This window comes from Eleutherodactylus coqui, chromosome 1 (assembly GCF_035609145.1).
Source record: "Eleutherodactylus coqui strain aEleCoq1 chromosome 1, aEleCoq1.hap1, whole genome shotgun sequence".
In the NCBI taxonomy this organism is placed as follows: Eukaryota; Metazoa; Chordata; class Amphibia; order Anura; family Eleutherodactylidae; genus Eleutherodactylus; species Eleutherodactylus coqui.
This window is the reverse complement of record NC_089837.1, coordinates 364,282,937-364,302,349: the sequence shown is the minus strand read 5'-3', so window position 1 is coordinate 364,302,349 and position 19,413 is coordinate 364,282,937. Positions and strand designations below refer to the sequence as shown.

The following is a 19,413-nucleotide window of genomic DNA, read 5'->3' as shown; positions in this document are numbered from 1 at the left end:
CCATTCCTTAGCATGGATGGGCTACAACAGCAGACGACCACTCTGAGTGCCATTGTTGTCTATGAGAAACAGGAAGACAAGACTCCAGAGGGCAAAAAAAGTACAAAAATTGGATCATTGAGCAGTGGAAAAACATCACCTGATCAGATGAATTCAGATCTCTGATGGGAGGGTAGGAATTTGGTGCAAGCAGCATGAATCAATGAACCCTTCCCGTCAGGTGCCCACTGTTCAGGCTGGTGGAGGTGGAGTAATAGTGTGGAAAATGTTTTCTTGGCACACTCTGGGTCCTCTGGTAACTGTGGATTGATCATGACAAATTGCTAGACTCCTGTAGACCAAAAGAGGTCCAACACACTACTACATGGGTGTCTCTAATAAAATGGTCATTTGGTATATATGGCCTATACCACGAAAAAATGGAATCAACTTGAATTTCTGATTGGCTATAGTAGCCTGTGACATCCTGTACCCAGAGGTTTCCGTGCAGGAGATATGGGCACCAGAGAGAGGTTAGTACAAGCTTGTTTATTAATTTTCTCCACGGAAAACACGTTTAAAAAAAAAAATCTCGAACATCCCCTTTAAGAATCTCATTGAAAGTGGAGGATAGGCGGTGTGTGCTGGCTAGCACTGGGGTGTTGAGTCACTGCATTTTAAGAGCGATTTTGGATTAGTGTCATTTTCCAAAGTAACTTGGACTACAGCGCAGTGTTTCCAGCACAACCATATGCGAATACAACACATGTAATGGCATGATATGAATTATGGTATAGTTACCAGAAATAGAGCGGACAAAGTAATGGAGTGGGCGAAAACAATAGCAGTAAGTAGTGACTCATGGGCAGGAAATAAGTTTGCATTGATGGAATAGGACATTTTCCAGCATTTTATTTTATAAGGAGTCACCACCATAAAGATGTTGCAGTATTCTAGGAAGCCACCACACACCTAAGAGCTTCCTGAGCACAAAGAAGCCCGTTTGTTCTCAGTCAATAATGCTTCCAGCTAGCCTTCATTCCGACAGTGACTGAATACAGTAACGTCTGTAGCTGCCCGACAGGAAATACATTCATGTCACTGACCTTCTTCTTATTCACATCTCTGGGAACAGATAAGCATTCCTAAGGGTACATACAATGACAACCTGAAACGGGACCTTTACTGCTCAGTCTACAGTTCTGCACCAGCATTGACATGACTGACCGCAGACTGGAAATCCAAAACCAACATGTCACCGATAATAGTATATGATCTGAACTCTTGCAGGGAGGCAAAGCCGGTCATCCCTCATAGCCTCTCCAACAATGCAGTGTCACCAAGACATAATTACTGTCATGTCACTATATACAATAAAAAATTAGTACTCATGCTACAAGATGCTGCCCAGATACAATATAAAATATTTAGCCCTTTTTATATATTTCATTTACCCTATATATTTTTTTAATTATTCTTGTAACTATTTTTTTAACATCCATCTCCACCATGATGTCACATAAGACCTCTGGGGGTCATTCACATTTTTTTTTTTTTTTTTAATTTCACACTTTTTCACTGTAGCATCCATACAATATAAGCACCAGTTGCAGGGAAAAAAAAACATTTCCCTAGTATGACAGCAGTCACTGGCAGAGCTGATCTGGCTCTGCTAGGACCCTGCATCCCTGCTGTGACAGGGGGCACCCGGCGGTCACATGTTTGCCAGGTCATATAGCAGAACTAATACTTCTGCCTTCGCTTTTTAGTACATAGCACTCATTGAGTGCTATGTAGCCTGGAAGGAGTAGGTCAAAGCAGTTAAAAATACTTCCCCCTTCCTTCTCCTTTTGGGTCCTCTGCTGTCTGACAGCTGGGGACCCAACCTGCCCCTGCTTGATTGCAGGAGCAGAGGTTTTAATCCTACTCTGTATTTTTCTTATTAGTTGGGATTAAAGCCCAGGACCAAGCCCTGTAAATTTACTGTGTCTGGTCCTTAAGGGGGTTAAAAAACATAAACCAAATGGAACAGAAGCAAACTGAAAGCTTTCTGTTTATTTTAAACCAAAATGAAATCAATGGATCGCTAGAATCACTGGAACAGTGGAAAGCCTCAAAAGGAGAAAAAAAACCACTAGTGTGAAGGAGCCCTAAGAAACAAAATAATCTCTTAGATATGATAGCGTTTAATTATTATCAAAAGAACTGATGTTACAGCAAGCTTTGAAGGCTACTTAGGTCTCTTCATCAGGCATGGCAGTTTTTAGTTCCATCTGTGAAGAGACCCACGTAGTTTGGAAAGCTTGGTCTGTTTAACATCCTACTGTGTTTCCCTGAAAATAAGACCTAGCTATATTACATGGAAAAAGAAGCTATACTCACCTAGCAAGTGCCCCCCCCCCCCCCACTGGGCCGCAGCGCTCTGGCAGGCTTCCGCACAGTTCTCAATACCGACGGAGCATCTCTTGTTGGCGACGGGGCTTGAATACACCACCTCCAGCAAGCGATTGCTCTGATTAGCTCAGGTGGCGTTCCTGAACCAACAACAGCCATTTATTGAATGACATCATTGAATGGCTGGGATTAGTTCATCACGCTCTGACTTTAATTGGCCGAGGCAGTGCTCCAGAACCAATCATAGCAAGCACTTGCTGGAGGCGGGGTATTCAAGTCCCATCACCAGCAAGAGATGCTCCGTTGGCATTGAGGACTACACGGAAAGGACCCAAATGGTGCCTTGTAGGGGAGTATATGATACCCGAAAATAATACCCTTTGCCTCTTTTGGGGCAAAAATTAATATAAGACAGGGTCTTATTTTCAGGGAAACAGTTATCAATGATTGGCAGCTATCTGTGTAGCTCAGACTGAACAGAGATAAAATGAGTAAAATACAAGTTATACTGAATCTTTCCCCATAAAACTATACAGTATATCACTTTGTTCAGCTCCTCCTGCTCTATATAGCATGGTGAATGCAGTTTAGACAGCATGTTTGAGCTGACAGGTTCCCTCTAAAAGGTACCATATCTGCAAGATTGTTTTGTTCCTCGTACGGAGAGCTATTCCAGTTTTGTGCTGGGTAGTAAAAGTTTTCCTTATAAAAGAAGAAGTGTTCTGCTGAGGACTGGGAAGGAAGCCGGCTGTATGGAACAGCCCACATTCTTATGACACCAAGTTCAGGAGAACAGGGCTGGAAATGGCACATATGGAAAGCATTACTCTAAGGAAGGAATTTCACATATAAGGAGTGGCTCTGGCTTCCCTCCTTCTGAGCTCTTACAGACTCTGCAGTGACAGAGCGCTCTATGGAGCCATGCTGCATCTCCTGCAGCACATACCCCAAATCTTCAAACCAGTCCAATGTTACACTACTGGGAACTTGTCAGTCATGCGTAACATAGGATAGAGTTTGTAATGTATCCTCAGATCACTGCCATCTAACTGGTGAATGACTGATTTTATTGAAGCATATTCACACATGGCAGATTTGCTGTGGATTTTAACATGGTTTTTGGTGTGGATCCACAGCAGATTTGCCACATGTGCACATAACTTAAGATCGATCTCACACGGACGGATTTTCATTGCGGAATCCGCGGCTGGATGGACGATCTGCAGCAAAAAGCATGCATTGACAAATATGTAAAAATTGCTTTTTCCTTCACACTCTCACACAAAAGAATTGCGATTTCTGTGAGTGTAGGAAAAAAAACAAAAAGTTGCAGCATGCTCCATTTTTGCTGGGGATAGAAGTCAATGGAAGCTGTCCAACCCACGGCCCTTCCGCAATTGACACTGCGGATAGGCTGTGGGTACACGTGTCATCACCTAGCAACGGCGCGGGAAAAACAAACATTCAAAAAAAAAAAAATTTGTACTGCATGACCGACGAAAAGCGTCCTTGGTCAAACACAATACAGAAGAAACAGGTACATGGGGTCGCAAGCTGGGGTCAGAGCCGGATTCCGCTGCAGGCTCCTGCATGCAAAATTTGGATCGCCCGTGTGAGACCGGTCTTAGGGCTTTTACCCACTAGCGTTTTTTTGTTGTTTTTTTTTTTTAAACGCTGCGGTAATGCTGCATTTTTTTTACTGCAAATGTCAATGGGACTTTCTAATGTTAAAATCGCAGTTTGAATCCCGCAAGCGGGGAATCGCTATGATTCTCCGCTCGTGGACGCTGCGGCTGTGCTTTCCATAGCAACGCTATGGAAAACTTCAGACAGCGTGATTCGCCAGCGATTTATCACCGGTGGAATCACGCCCATGGACAAGCAGCCTTAGTCATCACTGCTCAGAGGATGAAGTCAAAGGAAGTGTCGCACTTCTCTTACACTTTCTGTTCAGAACAGGATGCGATGTCCTGACCATGAGAGAAGCAGCATGGCACTCCCATTGATTTCAATGGCAGTGCACCTGGCACTCCAAATTCCTCCTCTGACCAGTGATGATGATGTTTCACCCACTGCACTGATAGGTGGGTTGGACGATCAGCTGATAGACAGGGGTCCCAGGCAGCGAAACCCTGTCCATCAACTATTGATAACCAGTCCAAGGGATACGTCATCAGTTAAAAAGGCTAGGAATACCCTTTAATGGGAAGCAAGACAGACAAACAAATCTGAAAATTCAACAGATCTGACACGTCTAAAGCCTCCCCCACAAATGCGTTGCGGAAAGCACCACGATTTAAATCACGGCGCTTTGCTGCATTTTACTATCATTGAGGAGGAGCGATAACTTTCAAAAATAGAACAGACACCGTTCGAAAAGCGCTTTACTCAAGTGGCTGTGTTAGCTGCTCCCATTGATAACAATGGGAGCGTTATACTGCTAATCGCGATAAAAAGTGCCTGTGTGAGGGAGGCCGAACAACTATAATGATCAACTGACTGGGGCAACAAAAGATTAAAGGGAATCGAATTCTAGCATGAAAGACATCCTGTGTATTTACATTATTCCTGAACTGGAATATTTAGTTCACTGCTCCTATGCAGCTACAAATGGTTCTTGCATGGGACATTTTCAGTGGAGAACTGACAGCTCACTGTAGGTGGCAATCCAGAGGTCATTGTATTGAAAATTTTTTTTTACAACGGTCGTAGACATTGGCAATTTGGCAAGTAGCACCAGATACAAATATATGTAGCAACAGCCCAGAGGAGAGGCGTGCAGAACTAAATAGCTACATTCAAAAACCACAGAAACAAACTGATAACATGAAAGGATCTTCATCAGCGATCGTGTTCAGAAATGGGGCTTTCTAAAAACTTTCAAAGATGCATCTTCCATTTATTTATTGTGCTGGGGACAATAGATATTATCTATCTAGATATAATTAGGTATCGGTGTGCTGGCCAATGCGAGTTACACCGAGTCTCTTGGGCACAACTCACATTACAGCTTGTGTACAACTAGGGAAAATAGTGCAGTACCTGCTGCAGTATTCTGGCTTACAGAAGGAGGGTCACAAGCGGGGGATGCCCTCTGCATGTCCTAACAGGTATTCTTATGAAACAACCTTTAAGGCAAGAAAATCCTGGATAGAAAGACTTCTAGAAGAGATTACATAGTAACTTCTGCCGCACGGCCATTAACCAAGTGGTAGTGTAGTTTTTTTGCAATCCAATTGTCAGATGTGGAAAAGGACATGCAGATACGTTCTTCACGGGTACTGAACAAGGACGTGGCTTGCCACGTGGCTGAACAAGGAATCACACCACGTTGTTTGATCCAAAGCACTATCAGAGCAGTATCACACGTACATGGAGTTTGTAGATTCTCCCATATTTGTCTCAGACATTCCAGTTGTTTTCCCCCCACACTCCAGGAAATGTATGGAGAAGTTAGCTGGCTTCCTGTAGAAACAGCACCAGCACACGTGTCTGAAGAGGAGGACAGACTGTGCCCATACTACTGCATGGACAGCTCTTGCTGTAATCCACATGGTTATCAACTGATTGGTAGTTTACACCATCTAGCTTCACTCATTGGGCATCCACCTCCGGGTTCCGCAGCAAATACCTACCATTGCATGCTATGCAAAAGTGATTCTTCCTTCACACGAGCGGAAACCAAGTATGATTTCCACTCGCAGAGGGGGGGAGAGAGGAAGGGAAAAAAAAATTGCAGCATACTCTATTTTTGAGCAGATTCCGCAGCCCATCCGCAATTAACGTTGGGGAAGTGTCGACGGCGCAGGAAAATCTGTACTGCGCAAGTTCGACGGCGGACCATCCGCAGCACAGAAAGAGACGACGACTGACAGTTACGCAGGGTCTCAGGCAGGGCCGGATTCCAAATACAGAATCTGGCTCTGCCATTTGTAGGCGGCCTAACAATCGTGTGTTGCCATCCTGCAAGTAGTCTGCCAGTGTACACAAGAGGAACTACTGACTGATTTGCTCATTCTCGGGTTGGATTCACATAGGCAATTTTCATGCACAAATTTCCATCCAATTGCGATATGGACAGAATTAGCACGTGAAAATTACACATTCATTTCACTGTGTTTTTGGGGCAATTGTTTGTAAGGAATCGCCCATCAGTTTAAATGGGATTGTAAAAAAAAAAAAAAAAAGGGTCACACTCACATACCATGCAATTTTTACCACTGAAACTAATAATAATATTTATTTATATAGCGCTAACTTATTCCGCAGCGCTTACAAGACAGGGGGAATAAAAACTAAACCACAGTTACATGAAGTATTCAGTTGATGGAGACAATAGGGGTGAGGGTCCTGCTCCAACGAGCTTACATAATACTGATATTGGGGTGAAACAGAAGGTAAAGGGGCTGAAGATGTGCAAAGCATGGCGAGGGGGAAAGTGAGGAATGCTATACACAGACAATGGTCAGGCCGTGTGGTGGCCAAATCAGTATGAATGCAGGGGGCAGTTGATGGTGGCTGCAGGAATTGCAATCAGTAGGACAGGGAACACGTTATCAGGCAGAGTACAGAGGGGTTTGGTTTAGGGGATATCGTACGCCTCCCTGAAGAGGTACATTGTTACAGCACGCCTAAAATTTTGTGTGTGATTTGGGGTAGCGCATTCCTGAGGACTGGTGCTGCTCTGCAGAAATCTTGGAGATGGGAATGAGAGGTTCGAATGAAAGGGGCACGTAATCTGATTTTGTTAGCTGAGCGGTGGGTGCGGACTGGGTGGTCAATTGAGATGAAGGAAGCAATGTAGGGCGGTGCAGCGCTATGCAGAGCTTTATGGATGAAGGTAGCGAGTTTGAATTGGATTCTGTATTTGATAGGCAGCCAGTGCAGTGACTGCCACAGGGCAGAGGCGTCCGAGTTGTGTCTGGACAAGGAGATAAGCCTGGCTGCCGGATTCGGGATGGATTGGGGGGGGGGGGGGGTAGAGTCTGGCACGAGGGGAAGGCCGATCAGCAGCGAGTTGCAATAATCGAGCCTAAAGCAGATGAGGGCAACAGTGAGCGTTTTAAGCGTGCCCACAGTAAGAAAAGGGCAGATTCTTGCAATGTTCTTGAGGTGCAGTTGACATGTTCGAGCAAGAGATTGGATGTAGAGGGTAAAGGAGAGATTGGAGTCGAATATAACCCCAAGGCAGCGAGCGTCTGGGAGCTATAGTGGTGCCACACACGGAGATGGAGATCTCAGGATGAGGTTGGTTAGTAGAGGGTGGAAACACAAATAGGTCAGTTTTTGAGAGGTTCAGTTTTAGGTAAAGAGAGGACATACCGTAGTACTACAGACAGCAGACAGTCGATGGCGTTCTGGAGGAATGGTGCGGTGATGACACGGGAAGAGGTGTATAGCTGGGTGTCGTCAGCATAGAGATGGTACTGAAAGCCAAATCTCCTGATGGTTTGTCCAATAAGATGAGGGGGCCGAGGACCAAGCCCTGGGGAACCCCAACAGCAAGGGAAGGAGGAGCAAAGGTAGAGCGAGCAAAGGAAATGCTGAAGGAGCGGTCAGAGAAGTAGGAGGAGAACCAGGAGAGAGTAGTGTCCTTTAGGCCAATGGAGTGAAGCATACTGAGGAGGAGTTTCTTCAGCAGTGGGGATATGATAGCATGTTTGAATGAGGAGGGGGAAGATGCCAGAGGTCAGATAGAGGTTAAATATAGTGGTGAAATGGGAGATAACCACCGGGGAGAGGGACCGGAGGAGGTGTGAGGGGAGGAGGTCGCTAGCGAAGGTGGTGGGGCGAGCTGAGGACAACAATCTGGAGACTTTTTCCTCCGTCATTGGTCTGAGTACAGACAGTGAGCAGGGGCTAGATGCAGCACTGATGAGACTAGGGTCGGGGCTAGTCTGGGATTGGGAAGTTATTTCCTGCCGGATGTAATCGATTTTCTTTTTGAACTAAGCAACCAGCTCTTCAGCCCTGAGATCTGTCATGGGGGGGCTGCACTTTTGGGCTATTTGAATCACTTGAAATTTTTGCACATACGTGAAAAGAACAGGCTAATTTCACACAGGCGAGTGAGATATCGCCGTGGATGTGAGGTGTTTTTGCATCAAAACCGCCCCACATTACTTCTGCGAAGTAGCAATCCTCCGCCACGGTGCGATGCTGCTGCCGCTGCCCCAGTGAGCTCAGTGGGCGATGCGAGGGCATACCAAAAAAATAGGAGATGCCGCAATTCTTTACCACAATTTGGGAAAAAAAAGCGAGAAAAAAATATTGCTCATGTGCATGAACCCCATGCAAAAGAATGGGGTTCATATTGGTGCGAGATTTGTGTGTGCAGTGTAGAGGTTTCCCCTACATTGCAGTAGCGCTATAGAGGGGCCATGTACGGATATTTGTGGTGTGATGGAGTGAGGTTTTTAAGTAATATAAAGTAAAAAATCCAGGTTAACCACTTTACATATAACACTGCGCCTAATCAAGGCAAAGTACGAAAATCTGATGTGCTCCTCTACAGCGACAGGCTACGCAGCATCTCTCTGTTCCGGCTATTAGTGGAGGATCCCAAACTGGGTCGCCTTCTCAATCGTATTTATATGCTTCAGTTTAGACAAGCCTTTGGCTTTTTAGGATGAGCACCCTTGTAAGTGTGTACTACAGATAGGGAAATGTATATAGGGACTGTTTAGCGTGTATACTCCAGACCAGCGGTCCCCAGGGACCAGCAACATATCATGTTTTCAGGATATCCTATGGTAAGAACACCTGTGGCAATGTCCGAGGCACTGACAATAATTACATCACCTGTGCAACACTGAGGAAATCCTGAAAACATGACCTGTTGGCGGTCCCTGAGGACTGGAGTTGGGGAACCCTGCTCTAGACAGCAGTGCTCAGTCAGAACATTAAAACTACTGAGAGGTGAAGTGAATGACATGATCCTGTTACATCATCTGCTGACCTAGAATGAGCACATCACCCAGCACTCATCATTATGTTTGCACAGGCATTTCCTCTGCAGTATGGGTACGAATGGTCATGCAACTCATACTGCTAACATTGGTTGGTTACACATCTCCCCGTGTGAATGAGCGTTTGGTCATTCATTGGCACATTTACATGGCCCGACATTCGGGGAAAAAAAAGTCATTGGAAGGCCCAACAGGGACATCACTAATGATGTCCCCTAAATCTACTGGAGCTTCTACATTAGAAGCCCAAGTGACAGGCTTACAGGACATCATCGGGACGTCGCCTGTCAGATGCTGCGGCACCGGACCGAGCTGTAGGGAGTAGATTTACTTATATTTACTTTGGGCAGGGGGAGCCATGGAAAAGTAGGCCGTATACGAGAAAGTCTATCCTTGTTGCCCATAGCAACCAATCACAGAAGAGCTTTCATTTCCTATACTGCTGAGGTAAAATGAAAGCTGTGCTTGGTTGCTATGGGCAACAGGGACAGATTTGCATCCATAGCTTGTTGCCAATCCCGTATATTTGCATAGTCATTAGTTACAAGATCGCAGGATTTCAGGATAAACATTTGTTGCAAAGGGTAAGTGGGGGGGAAATCTAAACCCTACGAGGCAACTTTAAAATGGTCCTTCTACACCACACACCCAAACCCGACTTGACTCTAAAGGGCGGCTTCACACGGTTGTATTTGCGTGCGCAATACGCATAGAATAGAACACATTGTCAATGTGTTTACACGGATTTTTTCTTGTGCATGCTTTTCATGCACAGAAAACAAAAACGTGGCATGCTCTACTTTTGTGCGCATTTGCGCAACAAAAGTCCCTATAGAAGTCTATGGGGGGGGCACAAACGCACACAATACGCAAAGAGATAAGCTATATGCTGCACAATTTCACTGGAGAAAGAACACATCTGGAACTCATTAGGCTAAATAGCTATTTAAATTGTGGGGTGCTCGTGTCCTGTTCGCAAATAAAAAACATGCCCTGCGGGCGCAGTGCAGGGGAGTACACTGATATGCATGCAAAAGAACATAGTTCATAGTGCAAATACGTTGCACCGACTCGCATGCACTTGCGCATACGCTCGTGTGAAGCTACCCGAAAGTCTATTCAGTCAATTCGTAATAAGAAAATACTGGCAGTGGAAAGTGGATAACTCATAACGTACTTAGAGGGAGCTTTCAGACAGGGCGGAATTTGTACGCACGGACATTTCTGTCATAATGGTAACCCTATGGGGCTAAAATTCTGCACCTGTTAAAATCTGCGCGTATTACTTCAAAACGACAAGATTAAATTCTGCAGCAGAAAAGCTTTTTGCTGCGGGATTAAGGACGTCTTGCGAAATTGTTGTTGTGGATTACTTGCCCTAACTTACAGAAGTAATTCCGCAATTAAAATCTGCGGAATGAAACACATGAAATTCTGCAAAACGTTCCGCCGAACACATTCCACGGTTAGAAAAACGCAACAAAATCCTCACCAATTGACGAGATTCACATATGAGCTGCGTCCCGTCTGAAAGGTCCTGGAGAAGGGTGCAGCTTTTCCAGTTATGCAAGTGCTCAGTTATGTACAAATTGGGCTGCAGCTCACAAACCAAGACAATGAATGAAGAAGGAAAGGCCTAAGGCGAGGGAACAGAGAGGACTGTGTCTCTACAGAAACTGCGCTGGGTGTGACTTCTGTCAGGGCTGCTGGATGGGAGATTTCCCGTATTAGAGCTATGTACTACTGGGGAAAAGATAATGGGAAATACAGCTAATCACTGCAAGGAATAAGGAACTTGTGTGTCTAGCCCAGGAAAACATGGCAGACGAGGTGTCTCGCTCCATTCTGTCATCCTGATCCACAGTGGAGGAAACATGGTGAACCTACAGCAACCAGATGTTATATTTCCTGCCGCTATCAGTCTGGGTGCTTTGGTGTTACTACTTATAACCACCAGTTCCTATAGCTTCTCATGATTGGTTTACAATGGCACCTACTACTGATGTCGGGTAATGATGGTGGATTTTTCATCAGTATTTTGGGAGCCAAAACGCAAATCTTCCTATTGTCATTTCTCTCTGTATGTTCTGGTTGTGGCTCACAAAAAAAAAAAAAGATGAAAAATACACTTGTGTGAAGGAGCCCTAGGGCTGGGTGCACACAGGGCGGATTTGCTGCAGAAGTTCCGTCCGGGATTTCACTGCGGCAAATCCGCCTGTGGCCGCTAATCCTGGGATTGGCCAGCCATGTGGCAAAGCCGGCCGCAGCATGTCTGTTTTTTTTCCATCGCGGCCTCGCTCCTCTCTATGAGAGAGCCGGTCGCAACGGAAAAGCATGCAGCCAAGCTGCTCCAAAACCTGCGTCAAAGTGCCGCGGGTTTTGAAGCAGTGCTTTCCCAGCAGAAATCTCATTTTTCGCTGCGGCAAAACCGCGAGTTTTCTGCCGGGAATACGTCTCGTGTGACCCCAGCCTAAGGCTGTGGTCACACGGGGCAAAATTGCCATGGAAACAGCGCTTCCGCCCCTGGCTCATAATCCAGTGGACGAGATTTTGCAAAAATCTTGTCCGCACGAAAACTGACATGCGACACGGAATTCATTTCCACAGCATTTCAAATAATTTTCTCTTTTCCGCAGTGGCCTCTCTAAAGGGAGAGAAAGCCGCAGCAGAATGCTGACGGCAAAACCGCTACAAAACCCGCGCCTAAAGGCCACAGGTTTTGAAGCTGCGCTTTTCCAGCGGAATTCTTGTGGTTTTTCGGTGCAGCCATTCTGCGAGAATTCCACTGAAATTCTGTCCCGTGAGACCCCAGCCTAAGAGTAGTTTCACACATCGCATGCACCCTTACACATATCCATACGCCTTTATAAATGTATTCGCTTGACAGAGGTTAAAAGAGTTTTCCTTGGCACACCCATGTGCTAGATTTTTCACAGTGGTACCTTAGGGATAACCAATGCCAACGTATGCCTAAGCGGTGAGATACATCAAGAAACCTTCCTGCCATATACCGCCGATAAAAGGCTAAAGGCTCTACTACACGGAACAATTATAGCTTAAAAATATCATTAAAATGAGCGAAAATCGTTCACTTTTTGTTCATTTTCTGCAGGCATACATTTATTGTTGGCTCATTCTCTAATCATTTGCTTTAAATACTGATCAGTTATACAGCCTATGAGAACGACTTCTCATTTGTACGAGCCAGCAATGTATAAACCGGCTGCCCGAGTGAACTCTGACATTCGCTCGTTTTGACGACAATTCATCAGGTCTAGATGGACCATATGGTCACATGGGCGTCATTTTGATGTGATGTGGGCGCGTCTAAAAGAACCCATGGTTTCCTATGGCTTCCTTCAGACAAATGATTTTTTTGAGGAGCCTAAAAAAATTGCGCTTAAAAAAAAAGCGCAATTGGCGAGTTTTTTTTGTTGTTTTTTTTATAATGCCGATATTTTTGGGGGTTTTAAAAGATCAGACAATTTTTATCTTTTGATGGCACAACGCAGGAGAGTCCAATGGAATCTTATGAGAGTCCATGCGGGACGGCCGGCAAGGGGAGAGGCATACTTGCTAATTCTAGCCACGATGTGCTTGCGGCTAGTATTCGTTCATGCAACTTAACACTCAGCCGTGATGTTTTAGCGCGGCTGATAGTTAAAACGACGCCCATGTGAAAGTGGCCTTAGGCCTCATTCACACGATCGTACCCGTAAAACACTGCCCGCAGCATTTTATCTGTCTGTGCGATTCTAGCTCCGCCGGCAGAGACCGCGTATGGTAGCAAGTATACTGCGCATGACCACGAATCTCACACACATACCCGGGTTGTGTATGAATCACTGGCCATACAGTGTTTACACACTTATGTGAACGGATCATTGACTCTATTCATTGTGTGTCACAGGGCCGCAATATGTGCCGAAATCACAGTAGTGTGAATGAGCCCTTCGATGTAACAAGTGCTGAATCTTACCCAAATGACGACATTACAATCACCTATTTACACATGTTGAGTAAAGAGACAATAGTGAGCTGCAGTCCACAAGGCCACCATTGCTGAGATCAGTCAGGGCTATCAGTATGTTCTGTCTGATATAACAAAGTATAAAAGTTCAATGAAAGGGGTAACGAAGAACTAGGACACAACTTCTATGGGGAGAGGGTGACCGCCATATGTTGTGACTAGATACAACGGCAGCCAAAACATCTGTCTCAAGATAGAGAAGTCACATGATGAACCTAAAATATATAACATTACAACTGGAACAGACTGGGGAGAACGATCAAAACTAGTGAAAGGAAAAGTGGAGACATTACCATAGCAACCACTGAGCTATTGCTTTCATTTTCAAAAGGAGAAGCAGGAATCTGGTTGGTTGCTATGGGCAACTGCTCCACTTTTCCTTTCCCTAGTTTTGATAAATACCATACAGAACTGCAGCTCCAAACACCTACATACTCCAAACGTCCTACAGATCCTTACACCACCCACCGGCGTGACGACACCATACAAGGTTTGACCTTTCCCTTAGGGATGCATTTCCAAATACCCCATTAGAAACTGTGAGATAATGGAGGGGGGCCCAAGCATAGGACCAGCTCCCATCAGCCAATGGGCTGCCTGTGTGTTACAGATTCCAGTGGAAACTACACAATGCTTGATGTACCATGTGGTGGCGCTATAGGTGACTATTCAGGATACCAGTATCAAACAACCTCCTATCAGCAAATTTTTGGGGAACCTTCTAACAAATCTGAGAAGCATAAGGCCTCATGTCCACGGGGAAAATCAGATCCGCTGCAGATTCTCCATGGAGAATCTGCAGCGGGTCCCTCCTGCCCCGCGGACATGAGCGCCGAAAATAAGAATTTAAAAGTATTTACCATCCGGCGCGGGCGGAGAACATCAGCTGTTCCTCACGGCCGGATCTTCATTTTCGGCCGGCGGATGAATTCCTGACGCCGGCGGCACGTCGCCGGCACGTCGCCGACGTGCCGCGCGCATGCGCCGGGCACATCCGCCGAGCCGAAGCAAGGAAGATGCGGCCGTGAGGAACAGCTGACCTTCCCCGCCCGCGCCGGATGGTAAATACTTTAAATTCCTATTTTAGGTCTCCCGCGGATCCGGACGGCTTCCATAGGCTTCAATAGAAGCCCGCGGGAGCCGTCCCCGCGGGAGACCCGCACGAAAATGGAGCATGGTCCGGATTTTTCCATGCTCCATTTTTTTTAAAATCCCTTTTATTGACGATCCGCGGGTATTTATCTACCCGCGGGTGGTCAATGCATCCCTATGGGAGATCCGCTGCGGATCCTAAATCATATTTTGCCCGTGGACATGAGCCCTAACACTATATACCTTCATTGCCGCTCAAACATTGCTCAGCCGGCAGCTGTATTAGGCTGGTTCATCCAGGTCCTCCATCGCTGAAGTCTACTAAAATCACAGCTGCGCCATTTCATCCATTGACTTCAATGGAAGCCGTGCCGCAGGATCCGCAGACAAAATGGAGCATGCTGTGATTTCCATCTGCACACCGGGAAAAAATAAAAATAAATAAATAAATAATCACATCCGCATGCTTTAAATTGCCCTGCGGATGCTAATGCATCCCTGTGGGCTTCTAGAGCTGCGGGAGACACGTGCAGATTTTATAATTAAAATCCACATTGGGCCTAAAACATCTGTGACCTGTTGTTTGAAATTACATTTTTTCCTATTATGCCGCTTTCAGATGGCCAAGAAAAATCACAAGATTTGTGCACTGCGAGACGCATGAACATGAATCCTATTCTTTTGAACGCAACCATATACATGAGTAATTCCGGCATGCCCTATCTTTGGGTGTTCCTTCAGAACGCATCGTCCATTGTTTTCAATGCGGCCAGAAAAAAGCATTGCACAACGGTTAAACACAAAAACCCTCGCAACCACGGGGAAATCGCACGTTCCCGAGCGCAGTATCAGGCCGAGTTGTAAGGCCCGATATCGCACTCGCCGTGTGAAATTAGCCTTATTTACAATTCTCAGAAGTTTTATGTTGCTTACTTCTTGTTGTGGGTAGCAAAGAGCGAACGGAGCTTGTGATGCTATTTTTCTGCACTCCTCTGTAGTGCAAGCTTATAACTACGTTTGACCTCCCTTCGCTTCGTGGGATACAAAAACGTAGTATACCGCACTTATCTGTCCCACACAAAACATGCAGACATACGTTAACGGGAAAAGTATGGCTGTATGTTTCTATGCACTTCATACAGATTTTTTGCTATCAAATGCCTATTCACATTCCCACAGGCATATTTTCTGGCCACATTCAGACCTCTTTCACACGAGCATCAATATCACGCCGAAGTAAGCCGCGCAATAAGATCGCAACCATTAGAACCAATGGTTTCCAAAGCATTCATGCAGACCAACGTTTTTTAGCCGTGCAAAAAATAAAATAATCGGACCTTATAAGATAGCACATAAGCGACTGAAGTCAGCAACAGAAATGTCCTGCTGTGCATAAATATAGGTTTTGCCCTATCTTTTGGACCAAAAAACACTGGAGCCTCCATAAACTCCTATGGGAGCTGCAAAAAAGGGAGGAGAGGGAGTTTAGCTGCGTGCAACACCAGGAATAGATGACAGGTGCCTCTATTTAAGTCATTACGAGGATTTCTGCTGACTGAGGGAATTCAGAACAACAGCGCATTTTTTCGGCAATACTTCGCACCCAGCTGTGTAGATGGATGAAAAAACATGAATGAAGCTCGGGACTTGTTAAGGGAAAATCGTCCATGCACACTATTTTCGGCAGCGACGGTAGCGATTTTATTGCGTGTCGAACTTCACTGTGATATTGATGCTCGTGTGAAAGAGGCGTTAGGGTGACTACCCACCAGAGTTTTTTTTTTTCCCTGCGAAATTTGCAGCATTTTTTTTTCTGCAGGAGTCTATGGGACTTGTAATGTTAAAAAAGAAAACAAAAAAACGCGATTTTAACATTATAAGTCCCATAGACCCCTGCAGAAAAAAATGCTGCGAATTTCGCAGGGAGAAAAAAAAAAAAAACTCTAGTGGGTAGTCACCCTTAGTTTGTATTTTTTACTGACTAAATACAGACAACACACGGACCCATTGGATTACATTGGTGTACTCAAGACACGCGTTGTTTGCTTTTGCGCAGAAACGTCCCTTTAAAGTCTCTGGGAGAGTAAAATACGCAGCGAATGCGCAGCAGCATTTCTGTTCACTGCAGTTTTTTTGCTCAGCTGCCTTCTGTGGGTTGTGACAAAACTGACAACACTTGACCTCTTTTTTTTTTGCACGCGTGAAAAAAAATGGATGACATGAGGATACAACAAGGACATAAAGAGCTGTATACGCAGGCGGTGAAAATGGTCTATTGTAAATGAGCCCCTAGCTCGGCTTTACGCATATTTGCACGTGCCTGAGTACTATGTTTTAGCACAATGAACAATGGTTTTTTTACTGTATTTACGGCATATTTACTGTACTTTTTGCTTTCGCAAGGCATGTTAATTGGCGCGGCAAACAAAGATACCGATAAAAATGGCTAATTAGTTCCAGATGTGTTCTTTTTCCAGCGCAATTATGCAGTATTTTACGCATCTTCTTGCGTATTTGTGCACTGACTTCTAAGGATACCTTTGGTGTACAAATGCGCTAAAAAATAGAGCATGTCCTATTTATTTATTTTTTGGCGTGCCCGAAATACACAAAATACAGGTTCTATTCTCTGCGTATTGTGTGCGCAACTTCTGCACCTCAAAAAAAAGGAGGGAAAATTTTTTTTAACTACAATGCTTTAAAAAAAAAATAAAATAAATAAAAAAGTTTACACTAAAAGGATACATTGTATGTAAAAACAGACACAAACAAGGGAACGTAAAGCTATTCCTTTAGCACAAGGGTTTTAAAAACATACAGCAGTGCTTAGAATGACAGGCGTTTGTATCCGTTTTTGCATGTACGCATATATCAAACATACATGGAAATCCTGGTAGAAACATCCCCTTAGTGACAATTGGTAATAATCTGCGCCGATTACCAATCCCACCAATATCCCCACTCCGATCTGTCTATTAGGAGAGCAGGACGGGCTATTGATACTACGACGGGGACCCCCAGTGCGGGGCACATAGAGGGGACGGCACCGCTCCCAGTCACTTCTACACGGACTTCCCAAAGTCGTCCCATAACCAACTCCGCTCAGCCTGTGACCCCATGCGGAGCACGGTGCCCCTCTTCCTGGATGTTGCTCACTACCCCCATGTATCCCACTGCCCCCTGGACGGGCACCGCTGGCTGTGCAGCGGGCAGGGCGGATAGGCATAGTCAGCGAGGCTGCGGCTCTTACTTACCAGATGCCGGGAGAGATCAGGAGAAGCGGCCATAACTTGGACGGCCGAGCGCGCAGTCCCGCCCCAGTCCCCCTCCCTCCCTGCCGGGACTGTCCGGATCCCCGCCCCTCCCCCACTGTACGGCCAGGTACGGCGGGGACAACTGTCACTTCTCTGCTTGGACATTACAGACACTACAGACCATCCCTGTGCGGATAACACTACATAGCTGCTGGGCATTATATAATATCGGGCATTATATAGTGTGTTTTGTGCAAAAACTGTATGGAAGTAATATTTAACCCCCTAAGGCCCCCTGTCCACGGGCGATATGTCAGTGCGTTATCTGCGGCGATAATCCGACCGTGGGTAATGCAGTGAATGCTTTCCATAGATTTAACTATGGAAAGCGCAGCCCGACATCCACGAGCTATGATTCTCCGCTTGCGGGATTTAAATCACGGCATGCTGCGATTTGCCACGATCAGCCTAGGCTGACCACGGAGACCTGTCAGTTCTCTCCCCTGCTCCCCCGCGGCAGAATATATCAAGCGACACTCCGTCACAGCTGTGGACGCACTCCTTTTTTTTTCAGTTTTGTTTTTTCCTCCCCCCTTTTAAAAAAATCCTAACTCTCTTATTTATCTATCACCATCGCTGTATGCGGGCTTGTATTTTGCGGGACGAATATTTTTCAATGATACTATTTAATGGACCATATAATGTACTAAAAAACCTTTAAATAATTCTAAGTGGAGTGAAAAGGGAAAAAAATGAAATTCTGCCATCTTTCGGTGCCTCCTGTTTCTATCGCGTACAAACAGCAACAAAAATGACCTGATAACTTTATTTTATGGGTCATTACGATTACTATGATACCAAACTTAGGGCTTATTCACACGAGCGTATATTGGCCAGCGTTTTCACGGCCGGCCAATATACGCTTCCATCTGAGCAGTCGTGCCCTTCTCTCCCACTCACCGACTCTATGCTTCTCTCCTCCGGTTTGCAATGGTAGTGGGCGGGACAGGGGCCAAGCTAAGCTCCCACCCCTTGTCCATAGCCAGCAATAGCAGTGGGCAGAGCAGAGCTTAGCTCCGCCTCATCCCACCCCCTCCAATTGCAAACGCCAGAGTGGAGGAGAGAGGCAGAGACCCGGTCAGGGGGAGGGAAGGGGGGGGGGACTGCTCAGATGGAAGCGTATATCGGCTGGCCGTGAAAACCCGACCAATATCGTATAAATAAGCCCTAATATAGTTTGTTTGTTTTTTTGTACTACTTTTATTTGCTTTAAAGATACTTAATTTTGTTAGATTATTTTCTGTCGCCATCTTCTGACAACTACAACGTTTTTATTTTTTGTCGACATAGTTGTGCGAGGGCTTATTTTGTGCGGGACGCCCTGTAATTTCCGCAGGTTCCATTTTGGAATACATATGATTTTTTGATCACATTTTATTACATTTTTTTCTTGGAGACCAAAAAGCGCAATTCTGGCGTTCTTTATTTTTCTTTTCTGATGACATTCACGGTGCGGGGTAAATAAGCATTACCTTGATAGATCGGACTTTTACGGACACAGTGATACCAAATATGTATTTTTGTTTTTTTATTTAAATTATTTTCTTATAAATATGGCAAAAGGGTTTTTCTTTTTAACCCTTATTACTTTTAATTTTTTTGAATAATTAGTAAAACTTTTTAAAACTTAATTTTA

The 19,413-nt window shown here is 45.2% G+C and overlaps 1 protein-coding gene across 2 annotated transcripts in view; it reads right to left on the bottom strand.

Moving 5' to 3' along the window:
* The window catches only part of SEPTIN10 (septin 10), a 63,156-nt gene extending 45,365 nt beyond the window's left edge, over positions 1-17,791 (bottom strand). The window contains exon 1 of one of the 2 annotated variants that reach the window (XM_066577906.1): positions 17,718-17,791. In XM_066577906.1, the coding sequence (XP_066434003.1) occupies positions 17,718-17,750 (33 nt within the window). In that variant the 5' untranslated portion in view covers positions 17,751-17,791. Of the gene's footprint in view, positions 1-10,833; positions 10,907-17,717 lie in introns of those variants that run through there. The other variant, XM_066577909.1, reaches the window with a different exon arrangement.
* Positions 17,792-19,413: the final 1,622 nt, after the last annotated feature.